The sequence below is a fragment of the Peromyscus leucopus genome, chromosome 1, assembly GCF_004664715.2.
Source record: "Peromyscus leucopus breed LL Stock chromosome 1, UCI_PerLeu_2.1, whole genome shotgun sequence".
Taxonomy (NCBI): Eukaryota; Metazoa; Chordata; class Mammalia; order Rodentia; family Cricetidae; genus Peromyscus; species Peromyscus leucopus.
Window position 1 is genome coordinate 83,559,705 of NC_051063.1, and position 24,391 is coordinate 83,584,095.

General features: G+C 45.0%; 1 protein-coding gene across 1 annotated transcript in view; it reads right to left on the bottom strand.

The window, feature by feature from the left end:
- Positions 1-234: 234 nt before the first annotated feature.
- The window catches only part of Otoa (otoancorin), an 85,484-nt gene continuing 61,327 nt past the window's right edge, over positions 235-24,391 (bottom strand). Inside the window, exons 22-30 of the mRNA XM_037210989.1 lie at positions 23,088-23,181; positions 18,348-18,477; positions 16,527-16,714; positions 13,137-13,292; positions 6,704-6,846; positions 5,979-6,115; positions 5,355-5,452; positions 2,800-2,986; positions 235-789 (exon numbers count right to left, since the gene is read on the bottom strand). Of these exons, the coding sequence (XP_037066884.1) occupies positions 677-789; positions 2,800-2,986; positions 5,355-5,452; positions 5,979-6,115; positions 6,704-6,846; positions 13,137-13,292; positions 16,527-16,714; positions 18,348-18,477; positions 23,088-23,181 (1,246 nt within the window). The 3' untranslated portion in view covers positions 235-676. The remainder of the gene's footprint in view (positions 790-2,799; positions 2,987-5,354; positions 5,453-5,978; positions 6,116-6,703; positions 6,847-13,136; positions 13,293-16,526; positions 16,715-18,347; positions 18,478-23,087; positions 23,182-24,391) is intronic.

Here is a 24,391-nt window from a genome sequence, read left to right on the forward strand (position 1 = left end):
ATAAGTTCATCCCAGAAGGATCAAGTGTGGGGAGGATAAGGGCTGAGTTTTCCGCACTGATCAGAAATCGCTTCAATGATTGACATATCCAATATATTTTTATTTCTTTTTATTTCAACCCATTTGCCAAAGCTCAGAACAGCTTAAAACCACACCCTCTACCCAAAATAAAAAATGTTTAGAAAGGTTAACTTAACTCCACTGATTCCCAAGGAAACAGAAACATCTGGAAAATGTATTTAAAAATTGATTTAATGCTGAGCCATGTTAAATGTTTTAATTTCCAAGCAATGTGATGCCCACCAAAACATCAATTAGTCGCAGCAATCAGGCAGGAATATTGGCTTCTGTTGAGAGATTCATTTGTTTCAGCCCAGCTAAGTGTCAAAGGAGAAATCCAACGCACCCTGATGCTCCGGGGAAGAGAAATCAAGCCAAACTAAAAACCAGATCACACCCTGGCTAAAAGAGCCTCCGCCCTCCCCCCCCCCCTCACTATGGCTTCTCTGTCTCCAAGCCAACATGAGATGTAAAAGAGTACCCACTAGGGAGACAGGCTGGCTTAAGAATTTGCGAGATGGTTCTTAATAATTATTTTTCCAAGACCCTGGAGTCTCCTGGCCCTCACTGAGGCTCTTCAGGTAAAGGTCTTCCACAGTCTAAGCAGCTTCCCTCTCTACACACCTTCACCAGCTTCTTGCATCACCAAATAGGCCACTCCACATAGGGACTTGGCCATCAGAAATAGCAGGGGACAGCCAAGCCAAAGACCCTGGGAAGTGGGATCTCCTGAAAGGAAACACAAAACAGGAAGGCCTGTGAAGCTGCTGTAGACCCTAGAGGACGGATGCATCATGCCCAACTCCTTGCATTTCTCTCTCTGGAATCGGACCTCTCACCTGCAAACCTCCATGTCTTCATCCCTTAAACGGGAGTGATGGAGGAACTGGAACAAACTGGAATTGTGGGACTCGGCATGTGCCAGACCCACCTTAATCAAAGGAGTCAGGGAGCTTTTCCAAGCTGCGGATGCCTGGATGCATGGCTGGGCATACTGATTGAGGAACTCTTAGGAGCAGGGGGAGGCGGGGGAGGGCGGGGCATCTTCATGTAAGCATCACTCCCAGGTATTTAAGAAACAAGAGATGGAGAAAGGGCCAGACCCCCCCTCCCCCCAGAAAAGGGTTCACCCAATGGCTGTGAGGTAAATGGAAGAAGGGCATGTAGGATCTTGCCTTGTCCCTTTCTGACATGGCTGTTTCAAGAGAAAACGGTTACCTACCTCTCTGCAGAGGATTTGACAATGTCTTAGCTTAAAAGTGTACTTGCCCCTGGGACAGATGCAGACTGCACAGCTGCATCCTTTGTAACAGAAAACAAGATAACCTGGCCATACAGAGACTCTACAGGTCTGGTTAGATACTTAAGGTTCAGCCTACAGCCAGCCATTGTTCAGTTCCCACATAGGGCATGGAATGCTTCTGAGCATATCATCGGAGCCAAGATGCAGGGTACAAAGCAAGGGTGCGGTAAGTCCTCGAAAGAGTGCAAGGCTTGTGTAGGCTTGACTTATTTGTGTGTGTACAGACAATGTAGACAAATGTCCCAGGCACTGGCAACGTCGGTTGCCCCTGGAGAGAGGTGCTGGGAAACTGGGAGACAGGAGACAAAACAGAAAGGTTCCTCACATCCCTCTCAGGCCTTGTGTGTTTAAAGCTATATGCTTTATCCATTTTGTGTATCATCATACAAAACACCATATGCATTCTATGTTCCAATGAACACTTGCAAACAATGACAAGTATATCAAAGAACATGACTCCCATTAGTGTCCACAGAAATTGCTAAGTCCCCAATTCGACATCCTCAGAGGAAGGAGAGTGGGGTTGTTAAGAAAGAGAAGGGAGGGAGAAGGGAGTTCTAGTTAGGTACCAAGTTCTCTTTCCAGTTTGGGTGTTTTTAGATGCTCTCCCCAACTCAGGGTGCAATCCATCTCCATCATCCTCTCTCTCTACCACACTGCCTCGGAGTCATGCCAGCACTGTCTGCCCTCACCCGTACATGACTATTGTGAGGGCAGAGATGGTGTGACTGCCTTGCTGTGAATTGTCTCCCCAGAAGTGTAGACCTACACCTAGTCCAAAGGTGGTACTCATTCAAGACAGGATTCCGGAAAATGTGAGAGAGTTTTGAGGGGCAGAGGAGAGGAGTCAGCAAGAGGAAGAAGAGAAATCTGTAACATCAGGGGTAATGGCATCTGCTCTGGGAAACTTACCCTGCCTCTTCCTCCCCCCTCCCCATCTTGCTCACCACCACCCCCAGTTACCATCACCTGCCCTGCTTATCGCCTCCCTTGTCTTATGGCTCTGAGATCTTATTGGCAAGGGCCTTACCTGTCTTACTTGCATCCACACTTACTTGCATCCCCTACTGCAGACTTGGGACACAGTAGGTACCAAAGAGAGATGCAGAGGTTGATTAATACTGGACAGCAAGTAGGCGGATGAAAGGAGCCATTGAAATGAATTTAGTCCTGAGAGATTCTGATTGGGCGGATTCTGGGTCATATCCAGGGAACTCAAAGACTTTTAAAGATCCCCCAGGTGGCTTCAAAGATGGGAGAGCTGACAGTGTGCAAAAGAAGCTTGGTGGGAACTCCAGGCTAATCTTTGAGAGTAAATACACAATGTCTATCAAGCCTCCACCCTCAATCATAGAAGCCTTCCTATCTTGCAGGGTGGACCAAGGCTCAGAGAAGGGGATTCTGGGTGTGGCTGAGGCAATGGCTGCGCTGCTCACCTGTTGGGGACCCATTGGAGGTCGGGCGGGCACTCACAGGATCATCCTGCCAGGAGTGAGCCTTGGCGCCATCTAGTGCCCTCTGGAGGCTCTGCAGCTGTGCCGAGCTGAGCTGCAGACGCTGGGAGTCGGTCACCGAGGCAGCATTCTGAGGACCCAAGGAGGCTATCTGCTCCGTGGACAGCTCCTGCAGGCAGGAAAGTCGAGGGAGACCCTCTGTACACCCTCTCGGGATCTTCCAAACCTCGTTTATCTGCTCATAGCTTTATAACTTTGTCATACCCTTGTACTGTGACCATGAACAAGCATTATATAGAAGCTGAAAGAAACTATATTTGAATCCCTGTCTGATTTGTCCACCAACAGCAACCGAACTCCTGGCCTCTTAAAAAAGAGACTACAGTAGGTTTTTAAAGTGTTACAGGGATATTAAGCCATTCTAGCTCCAAACTGAGACGTTTGCCTTGAAGTCTAGAAGTTAAAGGGGGTCTTGGCTTTCCACGTTGTTAATCCAGTGTTGTTAATCACTTTACACCGGAGAAAATACTGATGAAGCGAGCTCTGACCTGAATGCCAGCCTGAATCTGAGCACATAACAGCTGTGTGGTCTTCAACAAGTTATGTCGCCTCTCTAGGCTTCTGGACTTGCTTTGAGGTGATGCAGAGAACTCACCTCCAAGGCCAACCAATCCCTGTCCCTTCGGTTATGACTGTTGGAATACTCTAGGATGATTCCTGGTAACTCAGAGGAAGGCAAGGACAGTGGTTTTCTGTTAATACTGCCATGGACCGCAGAAGCGGGGGACTCTGCTGGGTGCACTGTGGCTTCAGGGCTGTGAACAAGGTGTCTTCTGAAGCCACACAGCTTCAAAAGGACTTGGTGGCTAGCTCCAGTGAGACTAGGACAAGATGGCATGACAGAAGAGCTCTCACATCTCCTAACTGTTTTAAAGCATCCCCCCAAAAAGCTAGGACTTCAATATATTAAGACATTATCTGAAAAAAACAGAAAAGGCTGGGGAGTCAGCTCAGCCAGGATCCCAGCACTGGGGAGGCAGAGGCAGTTAAGTCCCTTGCTCATCAGCCAGGCTAAGCCCTTGGCTGAGCTCTAGGCCAGAGAAGGATGCTGTCTCAAGGCTTGCAGAGGGAGGGGACGGGTTGGCAGTTAAGAGCGTTTGCTGCTCTTCCAAAGGACCCAAGGCCCATTCCCATCACCCACATGGTGGTTCACAACTGTCTGTATCTCCAGTCTCAGGGGATGCAACACCCTCTTCTGGCCTCTCAGGCACTGCACATATGTGGTGCACAGACATACATGTAGGAAAACACCCGAGCATACAAGATGAAAGGTTTTGAAAGGAAAGGGGGAGGGTAATAAGATAGTTCAGCACGGTAAAGGCACCTGCTGCCAAGCCTGAAGACTGGAGTTGGATCCGAGGACTAACATGGTGGAAGGAGAGACTAAGAATTTCAGGTTGTCTTCTGACCTTCACATATACACCATGGCACGCACGCACACACACACACACACACACACACACACACACACACACACACACACAATTAAATCATTAATTTTATTTTTTTAAATAAATAAAAAGGTGGACAACAACAAAGAAACAACACACAACGTTGTCCTCTGGCCTCCACATGTCTGTACACACAAACACACACGTAAACACACACACAAAAAAAACACCAAGGTCACCCCAATCTCATCAGAGCAGACTGTCCCCACAAACCCTCTCCTCATCTTGCTCATGGAAAGGAAGCAAGAATGCTTTCTAGAACTCTGCCTCCCTTCCTTCAACTGATCCAGGCTCCTCTGGTATTTTCCACAGTAGCTCACGTGGGCCAGTGCGGGACTCGTCACTATTCTTCCAGTAATAGAAACATCTCAACACCAGTTCATTTTAAAGGAAATGTTCATAGCACCATGATCCCTGTTTACAAATCCAAAGTCCATGAACTCTAAAAACTGAAAGGTTTTTTTTTTTGTTTTTGTTTTTGTTTTTGTTTTTGTTTTTGTTTTTTACAAAGTGTAAGACAAACAAGCAGAAGTTGACCTGAATTGATGGGAGGCTATTTATAGTGTATTTAGTGTGATTTGTCACAGGTGTCTCCCAAAAAAAATGGATGTGTTTGCTTGTGAATGCTCCCTCAGACACTGCTAGAGGTATGGGGCACATACCATGCATCGGGGTGACCTTTACAGAACCTGAAACCTTCTGAATTCTGAAATGTACCTGGGGGGCTTTGCACAGGGATTTATGAACTCATCACAGCACCAGAAATAGAAACTCAGTAACCACAGGTATGAAGGGAAGAGGACTAAAAAGAACAATAAGATAAAATGAAAATTTAAGGAGAAAAACTTCTTTAAAAACCAGCTCAAGTTATCCTGTGGGTATCCACAGTGGGCATGCAGATCTTCTCTGGCCCTAGAAGCAAAGGGCTGGCTGGAAGTCCCACGAAGCCAGGCCTGGCACCTGTTTCCCTGTATGATCTGAAGCGAGGTTAAGCTCCCATCTCTCCCAGAGGACATGAGCACCTACTTTGAACGTCTCACCCGGCAGGCATCTTATGGCTGACGGCTGGAAATGGGGCATCAGTGCCTTGTCGAGCATTCGGAGCTCTGCCTTAGTTAATCCAGCTAGGGAGAGAAAGAATCACAACGAGGGTTCAGCTCAAGCTGCAGGAGCTCCACAGTGTTGTTAATGGCTCTGCATAATGTAAAGATAGAGTCTCAGGAAAGCACTATCCCTTACCACACCAGAAAGCCAGCTAGGGAACCCAGCTCTGTAATCAACTCAGGAAAATATGTGGGTCACATTAGCCCTGATTGGCCTCCTACAGTGGAGTGTATACCAAGAAGGAGGTTCATTTATACACTTTAAGATTGAGTATAAATCTATTTAGGGGCCAATCAAATCAAATTCTAGACCAGTGTTTTGTTTTTTCTTAAACTATAGCATGCACAAGAATCCCCAGGAGGACTCATTTTAAATGGAGACTTGTAGACACTGTCCCCAGCAACTTAAGTCTTGACATCCAGATTCTACTGGAACTCCTTCATGTTTACTTCAATGTGGCCAAAAATTATTACTTTGTTCCATTCCGTTTTATTTTAGTCCCAGTTTTCAACTTGAAGGCAGGGGATGTGCTCAGGGACCTCTTACCTGCAATGGTCCCAAGTTCCTGCAAGATAGAGCTAGTCCACTCAGTGGGTCTCCCAAATACAACTTCTGCTTTCTTCTTAAACCCAGCCAAGACAGGGGTGCTGCAGAGCAGCATCCCAATTCTGGCTATCACTGCCCTGGGTAGAGAGAAGGGATCTGGTGAGCCTGGGGGATTCCCCAGCCATCAAGCAGTACACAGAGAATAAATAATCTGAGCACCTAGATAGGATTCAGTGAGTCCCATTGCCGACTTTAGCACAGAAAAGGGGCAAAGATAAGAAAGTGGAGAGCAACTGGATGGATGGATGGATGGATGGATAGATGGATGGATGGATGGATGATATGTAAATGGAATGATAGATGGATAGATGGATGGATGGATGGGTAGATGAATAAGTAGATGGGTGGGTGAATGGGTGAATGCATGTGTGCACAGATGGTAGATGGCTGGATATACAGGTGATAGGAGAGATGGATAGATGGATGGATGGATGGATGGATGGATGGATGGATGGATGGATGGATGATAGATGTGTAAATGGAATGATGGATGTACAGATGGATGAGTAGATGAATAAGTAGATGGGTAGATGAAGGGGTAGATGCATGTGTGCACAGATGGTAGATGGCTGGATATATAGGTGATAGGAGGGATGGATGGATAGAATGGTCAATGTGTGAGTAAATAGAACATTTGCCATTTTTCACACTTGTATTTTGGTTACCTGAATTCTGAGGTCTTTATAAGTGGGATTTCAGTGATGTCCATAGCACATAGAGTGGAACCAAGTCCAACCAAATGGAAACTCTTCAGATCCTGGATACGGTAGCCTGAATCTTCAAGGAATGCCTGTAGAATGGATTTAGCCTATAGAAAGAGAGAGAGAGAGAGAGAGAGAGAGAGAGAGAGAGAGAGAGAGAGAGATCTGTCCATTTCTTTAATTTGAAAACCATTATGACTTCCAGGTGGCTTGGCTGTTCAAGTTCTTGGACATCCAGATCTGGATATTTCCAGCATCTATCCCCACAACTCTCCAGCAAAACCTTCTATGTCCTGCCCCTTCCTGACTCTGCTCAAACCATCTTCTCCATATGAAATGGACTCCTCTATTCCCAACTATTAAAACCCAGCCATTCCCTGTGTTTTAGTTCCATTCAAATGTAGGGCTGGAGAGATGGCTCAGAGGTTAAGAGTGCTGACTGCTCTTCCCAGCAACCACATGGTGGCTCACAACCACCTAATGAGATCTGGTGCCCTCTTCTGGTGTGCAGGCATACATTCAGATAGACTACTGTATATATAAAAATAAATCAATCTTTTAAAAAGCAAATGTCATTTCCACATGGAAAGCTCAAGCTCAAGTGATTTTTCCTTTCCCTCTTTTTTATAAAACTGTATCTTTCCTCAATCTTCAGTTTCAAAGACTATAAATGATTTTTGTGCTTAAAAATAAAATTACACAGGGGTGTCTCCAATGAAGTTTAAGGGTCTGATTACAGGTCTTGCATAATTCCAGCAGAGAAGCTATTCAAACCTCAAGACTTGTCCCGTGGAAAACCACTCTGCCCTACTCCCCTTCTCCCACGTCGTTCAGCTGCAGCCAACTGCATCATGGGATCCACAGGTAATGACATGGCCTAGACCTGTCCTAATCATGTCATTTCTCTGCCTGACCACAGCAACTGACTCTAGATTAGGCATGTGATTGAGCCAGGCAGGAATAACCAAAATTTTGGCTGGATTAATTTGACAAGCTTTTGTTTTTCTTCTTCAACTTGGAAAGAAACACACAGGGGTCCTTGAAATGATATACACAGGTATCTTCTAGAACCCACTACACTGAGAGGGCCTACCTATCTCAGAATGAAGCAAATACAAAAGAAAACAGAGTCCCTTGATATGGGGAGAGCTAGATTCCTAGCAATAGTGTTGAAGCTCCTAGATGAAGCTGTACCTGAACTCCAAATTTGAACTTTCCGTTATGCGCAATGTGGTGGTCTGAATGAGACTGTCCTCCAGAGATTCATGTTTGAATGCTTGGTGCCCAGTTGGTGGAACTATTTGGGAAGGATTAGGAGGTGTGGCCTTCTTGAAGTAAATATGTCACTGGGGTTGGGCTTTAAGGTTTTGAAAGCCCATACCATTTCCAGTTAGCACCATACTGCCCCTGCCTTGTGATTGTGGATCAGGTGTAAGCCCTCAGCCACTCTTCCAGTGCCATGCCTGCCTGCTGCTGTGTTCACCACCATGATAGCCATGGACTCACCCTCTAGAACTGTGAGCCCCCAAAGTAAACACTTTCTTTTATGGGTTGCCTTGGGCGTGGTGTTTTGTCATGGCAACAGAACAGTAGCCAGGACAAGCATCAGCCAACTCCTTCCCTCACTCAGACAGAGGCTGGGGCCATGGCTCAGTGGGGAAAGTGCCTACTGTGTAAGTGCGAAGATGGGAACTCAAATCTCAAGAACCCACATTAATGCCAGGTCAGCATGGAAGCCCACCTGTAATTCTGTCACTCCAGAGCTATAGACAGGGATCTCCAGAGCAAGCTAGACTAGCCAAATCAATGAGATCTGAGTTCAATTAAGAGACCCTGAATAAAGTGGAGAAAAAATGAGGAAGACCTTCAATATCAACCTAGGGTGCGTGCACGTGCACACACACATACACACACATACACACACACACACACACACACACACACACACACACACACACACACACCAAGATTTTAACACCCAGGCAGTGGGACACCACAGTTGTCTTATCCAATAAAGAAATAAAGATGTTTGCCTCTGGAGGGAAAACACAGAGATTCAACAGCACCCAGTATCCCCGGACAGTCTCGAGTACTAGCTAGGCAGGCCCCACCCTACCTAGCTTCCAAGATCAGACAAGAGCAGATCATTCAGAGTGGTGTGACCACAGACTGAATTTTTCTTATTAAATCTTCGCAATCAGATTTTACTAGTTGACTCATGGCAATTTGTGGTCCTCAAGTATCATGGATGCCCATTTTAAGATGAAAGTGCAAAATTACAATTCAAATAAAATTGCTTTGAAGATGTGGCATTAAATTGTCCTTGCACCTGGAACCCAAAAAATGCAAGCTCAGCCTGCAAGGTGATAAGTCAAAATATATTTCCTTGAATGACTGGACCAGTGTATGTGTAATGATTCTGAGACAATTAATACCAACACTTGTAGGCAATATTAACCACTGAAAAATGAGTAGCTGTAAGATTTCAATCTCTCTGTTCATCCCTCTGGCTCCTATAATAGTTTTTCCCCCTTATATTAGGTTTTAAGCTGAACTATCTGCTAATGTAGTTCCTCCAGGTCCTACTATTAATCTAGGAACATGCATTTAAAGGTTTGATTGGAGGCTGAAGTTGAAGAACTGACTGCAAATGATATATGCAAATGTTACGTTTTCATATCCTTTTCAAACATATTGATATATCTCGCTGCCATCCACGGGAATTAAAACTGGCACGCAGGGAAAGGGATGCTGCAGCTTCTAAGTTGGATCTATTTTTCGGTTTCTTCCAGGCTGCAAATAAAATCATTTTAATATCAGGAATGGAATGTGGCACTTCCCAAACTAGTCAAAACCAGTTTTAGAGTCAGAGAACCATGGGACTGCAGAATGTTAGGGGAAAGAACTTCTGTTTATTGGGTTTCATCCTTCATTCTGCAAACAGGAAAACCAACTCAGAAAGGGAAGTGATTGTGGTCCTGGTGACACAGGATGCTGAGGACAATGGTAAAAAGAATAAGGGAAGCAGCTGTTGTCTGAATGTGAAACGTCCCCCACAGGTTCACCAGCTTGAACACTTGGTCCTCAGCTGTAGCACTGTTTGGGAAGGATGTGGAAGCTACAGGAAGTGGACTTTGCTGGAGGAAGTGAATCACTGGGAAGTGAGCCTTGAAGCTTATCGGCTGACCTGATTTCCTGTCCACTTTCTGCTTCCTGACTGCCAGTCAGTGTGACCAGCTGGCCTTTCTACTGCAGCCATGCTTGCCTTTCCTGAAGCCACACCTTCCTCGCCAGAATGGAATATGTCCCCTCAAACTGGGAGCCAGAAGACCCTTCCTTCCTTCAATAGCTCCCCGTCTGGTGTTATGTCCTAACGGTGAGAACGGTAACTAGCACAACAGTTGTTTTCCTGACCTTTACACATCATTGTTCAACACATTTTATTTTTTAATTCATTTAATTCTCACAACTGGGATCTCCAGATTGCCCTGCTCCAGGCAAGGCAAGACTCACACCATGCTGTATTTGAAAGGTGCCACTCAGAATCATAGGACATCATTACAAAAACCTAATGAAAGAAGAGCCCAACACCCATCCCCCTTGGCTTAGTAACACCACTACTTTTCCTTTTTTCAACTACTCTGCATTAGTCTTATCTTGCTGCTGCTACAAATTACCACCAACCTGGTGGGAAAACAGATGTATTCACTTATAGTTCTGGAGCCTTTAAGTCCTAAAATGAATCTGTAGGCTGTGTTTCATTTGAGGGCTTTAGAGAGAATACATTTCCTTGCTTTTTCTAGCTACTGGTTAGTTCATTCCTTAATTCATGGCCACATATTCCATCTTTAAAACCATCAGCCTAGCACCTCAAAACCCCTATTTCCATCTGCTTTCATTGTTGAATCATCTTCTATGGCTGTGGCGTCCTGGCTCCCTCTTATAGGCACCTTATGATCACATTTACATCTCAATGTCTTCAAAAATCTTTTGACGTGTATGGGTGTGTGCCTGAGTGTATGTGCATGCACCTTATGTGTGCAAGTACCTGTGGAAACCAGAAGAAGACATCAGATCCCCTGGAATTGGAGTAAGGGCAGGTTGTGAGCCATACATTGTGAGTGCTGGGAATTGAACCTAGGTCCTCTGCAAGAGCAGCAAGTGCCCAGCCTCCCTCTCAAGGACTTTACATGACTTCCATCTGTGAAGTCCCTTCCTGCTGGGGAACAAACTCTATGTACAGGTTCTAGGAACTTAGACTGAAGATCTTCGTGGGAAGGGTTTAATCTGCTTTCCATACACCCTTCCCGGCTCTCAGATCACCATGCAGTCCTAGAGACAGGACTCTGCTCACTGTAGCAGGCAGAACCAATGAACACCTTCTACCCCAGACAGGAGTAGCTGCTAGGGCTGAACAAGTACATGAGTGGAGTTAGTGGTGGAGCTTTCTAATATAAGAAATGACTCAGAGACACATGTTGATGGAGCTGCTAACTAGGTAAACCTAGTGCTGAACATAACCACCGAGGGATAGCTGTCCAAGGATGACGCTAACACAGAGGCACTTAGGACTAGATAACTCCAAAGGCCTCATCGCATCAAAACTAAAATTCTGGGGCTTCTTTAGCTCACAGGAGATTAACAACCAAACAGACTTTCAACCCATCACAAACAACTAGAAAACTGAACAAAATACAGGAAGTGATGATATTAAAATATTGAACAACCAGGGAGCATGTAAAAGTAACAATGAATCAAGGTAAATAAAAAAAAAAAAAAAGTAAGTCTTGAAATTGTCCCCCAGAGGCACTTTTCATATCAGAAGGCAAGAAAGACCAATGGATCCCAGTGGATCCTAGCTGCGCTGAAGACATAGATCAAAGGTCAAAAAAACAAACCTAGGAAGCTACTCCCCCCACCAGTTCAAATCTCAGCACTTCCCAAGTAGCAATCCATGTTTCCTAACCTCTGGAAGACGAGAGTATCTTAGCATTCATTTATTCAATATATATTTATTATGCGATGAAACATGCATGTGTAACTATATATTTTTAAGGAAAAAAATATATGTGCTAGTCATCTTTTATGGATACAATTTCTTTACCCAGGATCTAGCCTAAGCCAGTGTAAATATCACAGATAGTCCCCAGAGAAATGAAATCGAACTCTTAGAATGTTTTCTTCCCATAAGAGCAGCCTCGGAGAACTGACAGTCTGGGTTTTTCTATAAATAATTATACAAAAAGATGAGAGACAAGCCCAAGTTCAGGAAGGCCAAAACACCTCTCATTTCAGGGGCAAAGAAAGAGGAGGAAATCGTACAGAGAGAGTTCTAGCAATCAGCAAAGAAGTCTTCTTGAGTACTGAGTCCTGATTTCCGTGTAGCAGGATGTCAGGAATGAAACCACACAGAGGGCAAGAGCCAGCAGAAGGTGGTAGGCTAGGCAGTTCTTAACCTTCACGTGGAGTTGCCAGCAGAGTGGAGATACCTTGATATCCATGGAAAATAGGTAGACTCCTTAGAAAACTTGTATCTCAATGAAGGAAGTACATTAACCACAGAATAAAGATCACTTCTCCCCAATAAAGTTCAAAAGAATGCAACAAATGGATAAAAATTATCTGCAAGCACTTACATAGATCAGAGCAAAGCCTGATATTTTTAAGGAACTATAACTAAACCAAACTCTTAACAATGCAAAGTTCACACTGCCCATCAATCAGTCAAAATTCCTAAGTGCCATGTTTCCCTGCCTTTGGCTCAGATCAAGTGAAAAATTACTAGGCTTTCAAATACACATAACCCTTAATTAGGAGAAAAATCAGTCCATAGATACAGGCTGAGAGGAGCTAGAAAGATGGCTTTGTGGTTGGGAGCACTTGCTGCTCCTCCAGAGGACCAGAGTTCAATCTCCATCACACACATTGGGCAGTTCATAACCCCCTGAAACTCCAGCTCCAAAGGAACTGATGACATCTTCTTCCCTCCAACTGTACCTTCACACACATGATGTACACACACACACACACAAATTTTTAACAATAAAAATAAATCTCTTTTTAAAAATACTGAGAAATGACAATGGTGATGAAATATTAGCAAGGACACAAAAGAAACTATTATAAATACTAAAAATCTGTCTAGGGATGCAGAGTCAAACATGAGCAACTAAGGGAACAAGAATCTTTTTTTTTTTTTTTTTTTTTTTGGTTTTTTGAGACAGGGTTTTTCTGTGTAGCTTTGTGCCTTTCCTGGATCTCACTCTGTACACCAGGCTGGCCTTGAACTCACAGAGATCCACCTGCCTCTGTCTCCCAAGTACTGGGATTAAAGGCAAGCACCACCACCGCCCAGCAGGAACAAGAATCTTTAAAAGACCCAGGAACATCTACCCACCTGTCCTGGGGTCCATTCTGTCTGCTCTCCCAGGGATGTTACGGTGTCTATGGAGCTAAGGTCCAGCTGCTCTAACTCACTTTCATTGAGAGCCAAAGCAATGTGTCCCAGGGAGACAATGTGGTGTTGTTTCCAGTGGGAGGGCAGGTCCCAAACCTTTGGGTAGGAGAAAAAGAGACCAGACCAAATGTTAGTGACATCACCTGCTATGTTCTATACTTAATAGCCTCCCAAAATCCACCACTGAGACTTAATCCCAAATATGATGGTATCAGAAAATGTCTCCACCCTCAGAAACAGAATTCCTGCCTCAAGAGCTCTCTGGCCACTTCCACTGTATGAGGGCAAGATGCTGGAGGAAATGGTCACCTAAGAGAAATTCACCCTCACTGGACATTGAATTTGTCAGTGTCTTGATCGTAGACTTCTTAGCTACCAGAATTGTAAGGAATAAATTCTGTTGTTTATAAGTTAATCAACATAAGGTATTTTATAACAGTCCAAAGAAATCCAGTATTTGAAACAGACATAGAGTGAATCACACACACACACACACACACACACACACACACACACACATGCACGCACGCACGCACGCATGCACGCACGCATGCACGCACGCACGTACGCACGCGCGCGAGCGCACAATGAGAGAGAGAGAGCTTTTTGTACCAGTTCATGCCAAAAGTCTTGTAGGAGTTGATAGTCTTTCACTGGGGGAAATCTACTTCTGGGTATTTAGCCTAAGAAAATTGAGGCCAGTGCTCAAAGCTGTATGTTTAAACATGTACAAAGGCCTATTGAGGGTTTGAATATGAAGCATTCCCCCAAGAGCCCATGCATTGAGGGCTTGGCTTCCAGCTGGTGGTACTCCTAAGAGGTGGTTGGGCCATGGAGGCATTAACCCCATTGAGCAATTAATCCATTGATGAGCTCATAGCCAAATGGACTATTAAGATGTGAGGACTACTGGAAGAAGAAAGTCATGTGGGCACAAGCCTTTAAAGGATACTGGAGAGCCTCTGTCTGTCTATCTGTCTGTCTGTCTGTCATCATCATTCCCCTCCCCTGGCTGCCGTGAGTGAACACCTATGCTTCATCATGCCCTCTCTACCCTGATGTTCTGTATGACTCGGACCCAAACCAAGAGCCAGCTGACTACGGAACACAGCCTCTGACACCGAGTTCACAGCTCAGGTGTCGAGTAAGCTGTCCTGACTTGGGCACTTTGTCACAACAGCAGAAAGCTGGCTGGCATGAGGCATTTATAAAAAATTCAAAGAACCCAAAGCTTAATGACTAGCTAAATAAAGACCAGTCACAAAACACTGATGTATATTTATCTTTCCGATACAGAAAAACACACTGCTTGCGGAAAACAAGCTACTGAATAATGAGTGTGATATCATATTTGTAACAGATATATGTGAACCAAGCTATCTTGTATCTGCATGTTCTGAGAGCTGCAGACACAACAACCTCTACGGTAAAAATATTCTTTTAAAATTACATCTGGGTCTGTAGCTTGCACTCAGTGGTAGAGTACTTGCCTTGCTTGTGGAGGGCCCTGGCTGCTAGACCCAGCACCACCAAAAACACTACAAATGGACTGAACATTTCTCCTCCTGGAACAGATTGCTTAGAGGACACCCTAAGTGATTGTAACAACTACCTAAATGGAATTTACGTTGTACTGTGTAAGGTGGGCTCTTTGCAAATACCACACCATTTTACATAAGGGACCCAAGCATCCATGGATTTTAGTACCTGTAGAGGTCCTGTAATCAGCTTTCCATAGGTACTAAGGATGACCACACATAGTACACATATGAAATCTATATATTTTATATCCATATATACAATATATATATCCATATATATGTGATACTTCAAATCTGGTCCCAAAATATCAACGATGCCTGGTAAAAAAAACATTATCACTCATCTTCTTTATTATTTTCTGACTATATTTTCTTATGTATCTGTGTGTTTGTGTGTTCGTGTGTGTGCAGATATGTGTGAGTGAGCAGGTGCATGTGTATGCAAGGCCAAGTGGAACATCCTCAGATGTCTTTCTTCAGATACCATCCATCTTAAATTGCATGTAGGTTAGACATCTTACAGGGTCTCTCGCCCTTGCCTGAAGCTCACCACATAAGCTGGTTGGTCATTAACCCCCAGGGAATCTTCCTGCCTCTACTTCCTGGCTCTGGGACTATAAGCTTGCACACCATGCCTGAATGTTTCCTATGGATCCTGTGCATGGAACACAGGCCCTCATGCTTTTATAGGAAGCACATTGCCAATAGGACTATCTCCTCAGCCATATTTTCTGATATTTCTATTATAAGCTTGGGTTACCTACATAAAAATCAGAAACATAAATATAATTTTAACAACTCCTCTATCCCATGAGGGTAACTGGATTACTCTCCGATCGCAACAGCTATAATGTTCTTGGCACTTTTGAGTGTGTGCCTGTGGGGCATGTGTGTGTGTCCACACATGTATGGGTACATGTATGTGGAGGGTGAATGTGAGTGTATGTGTGTGTGCCTATGGAGTTCAGGGGTTGGGATCAGGTGTCTTTCTCGATCTCTCTCCACTGATTAGAGAGAGGCAGAGTCTCTCACTTGAACCCGAGCTCAGTGATGTGGTTTCCTGGGCTAAACCAGCTTATTCCAGGCATCCCTCTGTCTCCACCTCCCAAGGGGTGGGATTATACTGGGCCCCCGGGCCACCTGCTTTTACTTGAGTGCTAGGATTCCAAACTCCAGTCTTCACACTTTCAAGGAAAGTGCTTTACCCAGTGAACCATTTCCCCAGACCCTAAAAGGGATATGCTTGTTTTTGTTTTTGTTGTTCCAAGACCGGGTTTCTCTGTAAAGCCCTGGCTGTCTAGGAGCTTGCTATGTAGACCAGGCTGGCCTCAAAGTCACAAAGATCTGCCTGCCTCTGCCCCCCAGTGCTGAGATTAAAGGCAACTTTTTAAAATGACAATGATAAACTACTTCCAATCCCTTTCACCCCTTTTCCTGCTTTCAGATGAATCTGCAGCAGCTGGGAGGCCAGCTGTAGACAGCTGTTGGGGTTCTCCAAGAGGAGGAAAGGAAGGTAGTACTCTTGCAAGCAGTGTAGGTCAGAATATGCACAGAACTTGAATGGCTGAGACACAATCATCTGTGTTCTGCCTCTGCCCTAAGGACAGAATTACTAACAGTTTGCCCATTTCTCAGATGAGGAAATCATGGCCACACCATTAAGAGGCAACAAAATTTCAACCAAGTGATACAGGTGCAGGGCCTCAAGGGTTCACAAGCAGAAAGGATGGGATTGCATACTGGTACTTGCTTGCTTTTTTATTGATGTTCCTCCCTGAGGTAGGCTTACCTGGATTGCCTTCTCCTTCAGGACCATCAGCTGAGGCCGGCTAAAACCCTTCACGGCCCCTAGCAGTTCCACATTCCTGATAAAAGTGTCTTCCTCCATGCAGAGAAGGACCTCAGGGTCCCAGCAGGCGTTGGCTTCAGCTAACTTAAAGATGTCATCTGAAGAGGGAGCCACAACTCCATGGCAACCTGAGGAACATGTGCAATGTGGCGAAGTAACACAGGAAAGAGAATAGTAGGAAATGTTAGCTGCTTTCTTAAACAATAATCCTCATCAGCCGGATTCATTCACAAGAGGCAGGGTGGTGTAAACGCTGACAGCAGAAAACCAAGGGCTCCTGCCTCTGCGCTTCATGGTAATAACCTGGTTGTACCCATCCACCAAGAGGCTTTACTATATCACAACCGAACAGGTGGTATATGCCTGTAATCATAGAATCATGAAAGCAGAGTCATCAGCATCCCTGGGGCTTACTGACTACCTGGTCATGCAAAAACTGTGAGCTACAGGGTCACTGAGAAAGCCTGTGTTGCAATCCCCTTCCCTGGTGAGACCTAAACAAACAGCTACCCTTCCTTAAAGGGTTCCGACACAAAGCGGTGTGCAAGTCCAGCCAAGTCCGACTTGGGGAAGCAAGGAGTTTATAGGGCCTCCTTACAGAGTATGGGTGAGGGATTTGCTCCCAGAGCGCGGGTGACCCTAAAGCAAGCCTGCCACAATGAAGTCTCACTCTAAATAAACAAGTAAACAACACCTGCCAACTAACACTGCCCCCACCGCTATTGCTGCCAGTTCTGACTAACTCTGACCCCCTCATGCCAGGTATCAGTCTGCATTTACCAGGTACTCAGTACAGGTTATAAAAACGATGACACCCCTGGCAATCCTGGTACTCACGAGGCTGAGGCAGGAGAATTGAAAGTTCAAGCCCAGCCTGGTCTCCAAAGCAGGAAGCAGAGGAAGAAATACTTTCTGGTAATTTCCTACATGCCCAGCCCTTTGCAGCCTGGCTAAAGTCATTAACCCTCACAATGACCCACTGCAGTCCAGAAGTCACATTGCCCCATGTGAGAGGGTGAAACCCGAGCCACGGCTGGGCATGGTGGCTCTCGCCTGTAACCCCAGCACTAGAGAGGCTGATGCAGGAGAAATAGGAATTTGAGGTTGCCTGGACTACGCGGGGAGCTGCAATGCAAGCCACTGGGCTACAGAGAGAAACCCTGTCTATTAAGAAAGAAAGAGTGGGAAACCTGAGACACCGAGAGTCAGAAGAGCTAAGAGAAAGTCACAGGGCCAGTGAGTGACAAACTCAGAATTCAAATCCTACCAACTTGCACCATTAAGCTGCTAAGCTATCTTGATCCTTTAAGATAAGCCAAATTGAGGCTGGGGAGATGGCTCAGCAGTTAAGAGCACTAACTCTTTCAGAGGACCTGGGTTCAACTGCCAGCACTCACGTGGCAACTTACAACCATCTGTGACCCCAGTTCCAAGGGATCCAGGGTCCTCTTCTTGTCACTGAAGGCACTGTACACATGTGGTACATACATGCAGGCAAAATTCCCCATGCATATAAAATAAAAATAAATAAATCTTTTTGAAAAAGCCAGACCTAATGGAACGCTTGTCACGTGTTCACGTGTCAAACCTTCAAGCCTTGCACCTGATTCCAAATGCAGACCTGTCATTTTCTGGCCTGTGGGTTTTGCCATCCTACTGCTGTACAAATGTTTCATTCAGTTGCCTGAGAAGGACACTCTGTTCTGTCACAGAAAACAATGCCACCATAGATGCAGGGTCATACACCCTAGAAACACTCACCTAAGGTGGGGTCAAAGCTGGGGTTCTCATGACTACTGTTCCGAACAGACTCAAAGACAGCCCAGAGGAATTCTTTGGGGAGCAACATCCCAACCATCTTGGAAGCTGTTTGTTGTAGGATATCCGGAAACTGTAGTTAAAAAGGGGGAGTGAGATACATTTAATTCAGAGTTTAAACTGTAACACTATTTAATGCCTCAAGGTGGCTTTTTTCTTCATAATAGCTCGTTGTATAAATTTAATCCCTCACCCAAATGTTATTTCTAATAAGGAATCCTACCAAAATGATACTTGACTTCCACAGCAATACAATAAACACTAAATAACAGGTGTCCATCATTTTCCACCCATCAGACTTCCAAAAATAGTGATGATAATTAATGCTGGACTAGACGTAGAAGGCTGCACATGTGAGTTTTTCCAGTTGAATGGCATGTCATCACCGAGCAATCTGATTATCTACAAAAGATGTAAGTTTGCATACATCTTTTGTTTGATACTATTTTAGTTTTTAGCTTTCTATTTATTATTTTTAAAAGGGGGCAACCTCGGGGGCTGATCTTGCTGGAGACCCAGGTCCTATTCCCAGCACCTACATTATGGCTCACAGTTATCTGCAAAAACTCCAGTTCCAGGGGATCCAACACTCTTGTCTGACCTCCTCAGGCACCAGGCATGCCACCATACACCTACACTCAGCGAAAACACTCATACACTTAAAATAAAAATAAATAGGCAGAGGAGGGTTACATATAAATTCTAGGTATAGGCTAGCAATGAGGGAGCTTCGGTGATCCTGGGAAAGGTATGTGAAAATAATCCACTTTGTTGAGACTTGAGATATTATTGGGAGCCCCACGCATGAGACCAGAAAAATGCATCAGGCTCTCTTACAAGGCCCTGCCTCACTGTTGCCTAGCCCCCAGAGAAACTGCCTTGCTGAGGACCTCCTCTTTCAGAATTAGAGTCACAGGACACACCTGCAGTTCTCAACCCTGGATAGATGGAAGAAATGCCTACAAATTATACAATCAGGTCTCAACTCCATAGACACTGAGTCAGTGGTCAGTGTGGTGACCACTCCAGAGTCTCCTCGGGGCTCTATCTATTTATCTCTATCTCCCTCCCGCCCTGATCCACTGCTGTGGGATGTCTTTCTGTATGCTGTGAATATGTGTTGCTCTGATTGGTTGATAAATAAAGCTGCATTGGCCTACAGTAGGGCAGGATAAGGTTAGGTGGTACATTCAAACTGAAGACGAGCCGAAGAAGGGTGGAGTGGAGGGAGACGCCAGCCCACCTGCCCAAGGAGCAACAAGACGCCAGCAGACTGGTAATGCCACAGCCACGTGGCAACATATAGATTAATAGAAATGGGTTGAGTTAAGAGCTAGCTAACAAGAAGCCTGAGCCATAGGCCATACAGTTTGTAAATAGCATAAGCCTCTGTGTATTTACTTGGGACCAAGGGGCTCTGGGATGTGAGTGGGAGATTCGTCTGACTGCAGGGCCAGGTGAGACCTGAGAAACTTCTGGCTACACTCCCCATTCACAGGCTCCCCCTGTGTAGCTCAAGCTGACCTGGAACTTGAGATACTCCTGCCTCAACCTCCAGAGGGCTGGGATTACAAGCCTGTGCCACCAAGACAGATCTCTCCGGTGCATTCTTATGTGCACCAAGGTTCTGCAGCACTCACACACTGAGTAACCAATCACGCTTCAGTCAAGAATGGACTGTGGGTACAATAATGGTCTCACAGGTATGTGGGAAGGCTGTTGTTAAGCCATTGTATAAAAGGACAGCCAAAGCCAGCGAGATGGCTCATTGGGTAAAGGCATTTGCTGCCAAAACCGAGGACTGACTTCCATCTCTTGGATCTGCATGGTGGAAGAAGAACTGATTCCCTATTCTCTGACCTACACACACACTCACACACACACACGCATACACACATGCATACACACACACACACACAAAAGAAAAAAGACAGGGAGGAAAAAAGGAATGAAGATTTTGCTTGTTTGTTTGTTTTTTGTTTCTGAAAGGATAGCCGAGTCCAGCTTGATAGCATTTTCAGCCATTGGGCCACATAACAACAGTGCCCCAGAGATGCTGCCATGTGTGGCTATCAGTTTGTGCTCCGCGTTCTCATCTACAGTGTTCGCTCAGTGAGGAAATCACCTAAGGACGTGCGTCTCCTGTGCTCCCCCGTCCCTCATAACTGCATTAATAGTATTTTTACTTTTTAAACTTGTATTTATTTATTTGGGGGATGCATCATCATGGCACACATGCATGAGGAGGACAGAAGACAACTTTAGGGAATCATTTCTGTTCTTCTACCGTGTAGGTCTCCGAGCTCAGGCTCAGGCCTTCGGGCTTGGCAGCAAGTGTCTTTCACCAATGGCCCTTGTAGTTATGTTTTGTTTTTGTGTTTGTTTTTAATGCAAATTGCATAGCCAAATGCTTTCAGGTTTCTTATTTTCTGGTTTCAAGAGGGATGTATATGCACACATGGGTGGGGATTTCTGAAAGGAAGCTGAGGAGTCTGAGAGTGGAGACTACCTCTAACGGGGGTGGGGGGCTTGCTTTTCATCCAAGAGCCTCTGGGACATTCAGGATCTGTTTAACCAGAAGTATGTATATCTTGTTTTATTTTTAAAAGCACAGAGAATAATCCAACAAAGCACCCACATGCCCACACTGCCTGCAGCTTCAGAAATAAAACATCACAGACGTAACTGACAGGCTCATCCCTCACCCTCCCACCTTACTCCTTCCTAGATGTAACAAGGACCCTGAATTTGGAATAAACCATTCTCAGGCACACTGCTAAACCATTCTTATTTTGTACATGCTCAAAATTAATTTAGCTAATATTTATTCATGTGCTGAGTATCCTACCACCATAATCATTTGCAACGCAGGGATTTTTATAACTCCATGCTGTTTCTGAGATTTTACCATGTTGACAGAAGGCTTTTACAACCTCACAAGTGATTTTTTTTTCCAAAAGATCAGATCTGCATATAACACTTGTATATCTAGTGCTTATGATTATATGTCTGGACACCAAAAAGATGTTTTTTTTTCTATGACTGGACATATGTGCTGTGAGTATGTGGCATTGGGTGATAGGCCCCTATGATCAGGCCCCATCAAGCAAGCTTCTGTGTGCAAGCACAGGTGTGAGAGCATGGAGCGTGATCTGTCCATGGGTGTGAGAGCACAAGGTGTGATCTGTCCATGGGTGTGAGAGCACAGGGTGTGATCTGTCCATGGGTGTGAGAGCATGGATCGTGATCTGTCCATGGGTGTGAGAGCACAGGGTGTGATCTGTCCATGGGTGTGAGAGCATGGAGCGTGATCTGTCCATGGGTGTGAGAGCACAGGGTGTGATCTGTCCATGGGTGTGAGAGCACAAGGTGTGATCTGTCCATGGGTGTGAGAGCATGGATCGTGATCTGTCCATGGGTGTGAGAGCACAGGGTGTGATCTGTCCATGGGTGTGAGAGCACAAGGTGTGATCTGTCCATAGGTGTGAGAGCACAGGGTGTGATCTGTCCATGGGTGTGAGAGCACAGGGTGTGATCTGTCCATGGGTGTGAGAGCATGGGGTGTGATCTGTCCATGGGTGTGCTGTCCTCTGCCTCCACAGAAGATTTGCTTTTGCCAGGAGTATGCAACTGTCCAGCCAAAGCCCTCAGGAGAATAAGATTCCTTTTTCTAAAATGTGAGCCCTGCACTGTGAGGAGAGCCGTGAACAGCCCCAGAAGTTGACTTAGGATGCAGACAAAGAGAAACAACCCCATACTGCTTGATGCCAGTGAGATTGTATGGCTCTGTTGTCACTGGGGTGATTAACCATGATTGTCTCCTTGACTAGGTTAAGAATCATCTTGATTAGTGACACTCACCTTTGTGCGGCTATGAGGTTCCAGAGGTGATTGGATCATGGGAGCTCAGCCTAATCAATAGATCACTCCCTTGATGGATTCCTATCATGACAGTATTATTGGGAGGTGGTGGAAAGGCAGGAGGCAGAGTCTAGTTGGAGGAAGTAAGTTACTGAGGACATATCCTTTGAGGTTATATTCTGCCATGGTCTTCTTGTATTTCTTTTACCCTGCTTTCTGTGTTCCAGGCATGAAGAACAGCCCTCCCTCACACACGCCTGCCACTATGATGTTTTTTCCAAGCACACAGGGCCAACGGACCAACACTCCAAAACCATGAGTCCAACCACCTCCCTCCTTTTCTGTTGTTCTTCCATGTATCCTGCTCACAGCAAGAGAGGCACGCAGCAGAGCATGGCACACAGGTTCATGCTTGCTTTGCATGCTGCTTGATTTCAACGTCCTTACATTGCATCTAAAGTCCACACAATGAAGAGTCATTGTCTTATTATAGGCGTGTGTTCATGGAACTATACCCCTTTGGGTATATGACCTAGAATAGGCATGTGTATGAGGTGTTCACAGATAGCAGAGCGCTAGATGAGAGACAGCGACTGTACGAACTACCTGTATGTGAAGACGGTCTAGAGTTCATCTAGCACCAAACTCAATTACTTTCCTAGAGCCTTGGATAATTTGAGGTGAAGCCAGAAATAACTGAGCTCTCTGAGACTTGGTAGAAGTTTCAAGAACTGCAGACTCTGTCAGCAAACCTGATAAGCTCTAACCAGCCATACTTTCTCTCCCTTTCGGATCCCTTCCACATTCTTCATATACTGATACCTTTGCAGCAATTGTGTGTAATTCATCTCCTGAGAAAAATGCTAAGAAAGGTGCCAAGTCTTTCGTTGTCTCTGCTGTCCAGTTCTGAGGAGGTCTAGGAAGAGATACAAGAAGCAAAATGAAAAAGCATACCACGGTGAATATCTGATGCCCTTGCATCCCACCATCCTTCAAACCTAGAAAGGCTGTCAATCAAGTCTTCTCACTTCTCTGACCAACGAACAAACAAAAAACAGGCATTTGTTAAGACTGACCAATTAGAACTTGGTTCTATGACTTTTGCTCGAACTACCATGAGGCTCTTTCTTTTCTTTGGTATCTATCTCAGGAAAAAAGGTACCAGAGAGAAATTCTGTCATCACATGGAGAAAACGAGGGCCATACCAAGGCCTGCTGAGCTGAGGGATAGAGGAATATAACTATAATAACACCATTTGAGGCCATGGATCCATTCCTGAAGTTCCATCCATTCAATTCTCTAGCCATTCTCTTCCTGAACTCAAAGAACTCCTACTTTTTTGTTTGAATTGAATTTCCTAGTTTCTGTCACATAACACGGTACTTCCTCCTTCCCTTCTTCAACAAAAGACTAAATTGCCATAATTGTCCTGTCTCACACAAGCAAATAAAAATAAAAATCTCCTGAACTTGACACTGACCCAGAATCCACTTAGATCATAAATTTCTACACCGAAATTTATCTTTGGTGACTTCTCTAAAAGAGGTCAATCCAATTAGCATTGATGGATCAAGGAGTCCCTATTCCTGTGTGTTTGGTTTTTGGTTGGTTGGTTGGTTGGTTGGTTGGTTGGTTGGTTGGTTGGTTGGTTGGTTTAGAGATGGGTTTTCACTCCATAGCCCAGCCCAAGCTTGAACTCTTGATCTCTTAGCTCCAAATGTTGAGAATAAAAGAGTGTGCCACCATGCCTGGCTCCCAATCCCTTTTACAAAGTATCATCCCACTAGATGAGAAGCTCCATGAAGGTGGGAACCATGCCTTTCTTAAGAGCCACTGGAAGCTGCTGCACACTCAGCACATGTGTGCCAGCTACTGTCACAGGTTCTTCACTCATGTCTGCATGATGCATTTCCACAGATGCAAATACTAAAGCTGCCCAAAGATGAAGCAACTTTTCCCAGACCATACAATCAGAAAACAATAAAAACAAACAATTCAGGAAGAGTTGCTTACACTTTAGATAATAGCCTGTGACAAATGGCTGCTGTTAAACTATTTGTTCCCAGCATTCAGTAACTGAGGCAAAAGATTATGAGCTTGAGGCCAGCCTGGGCTACATAGTGAG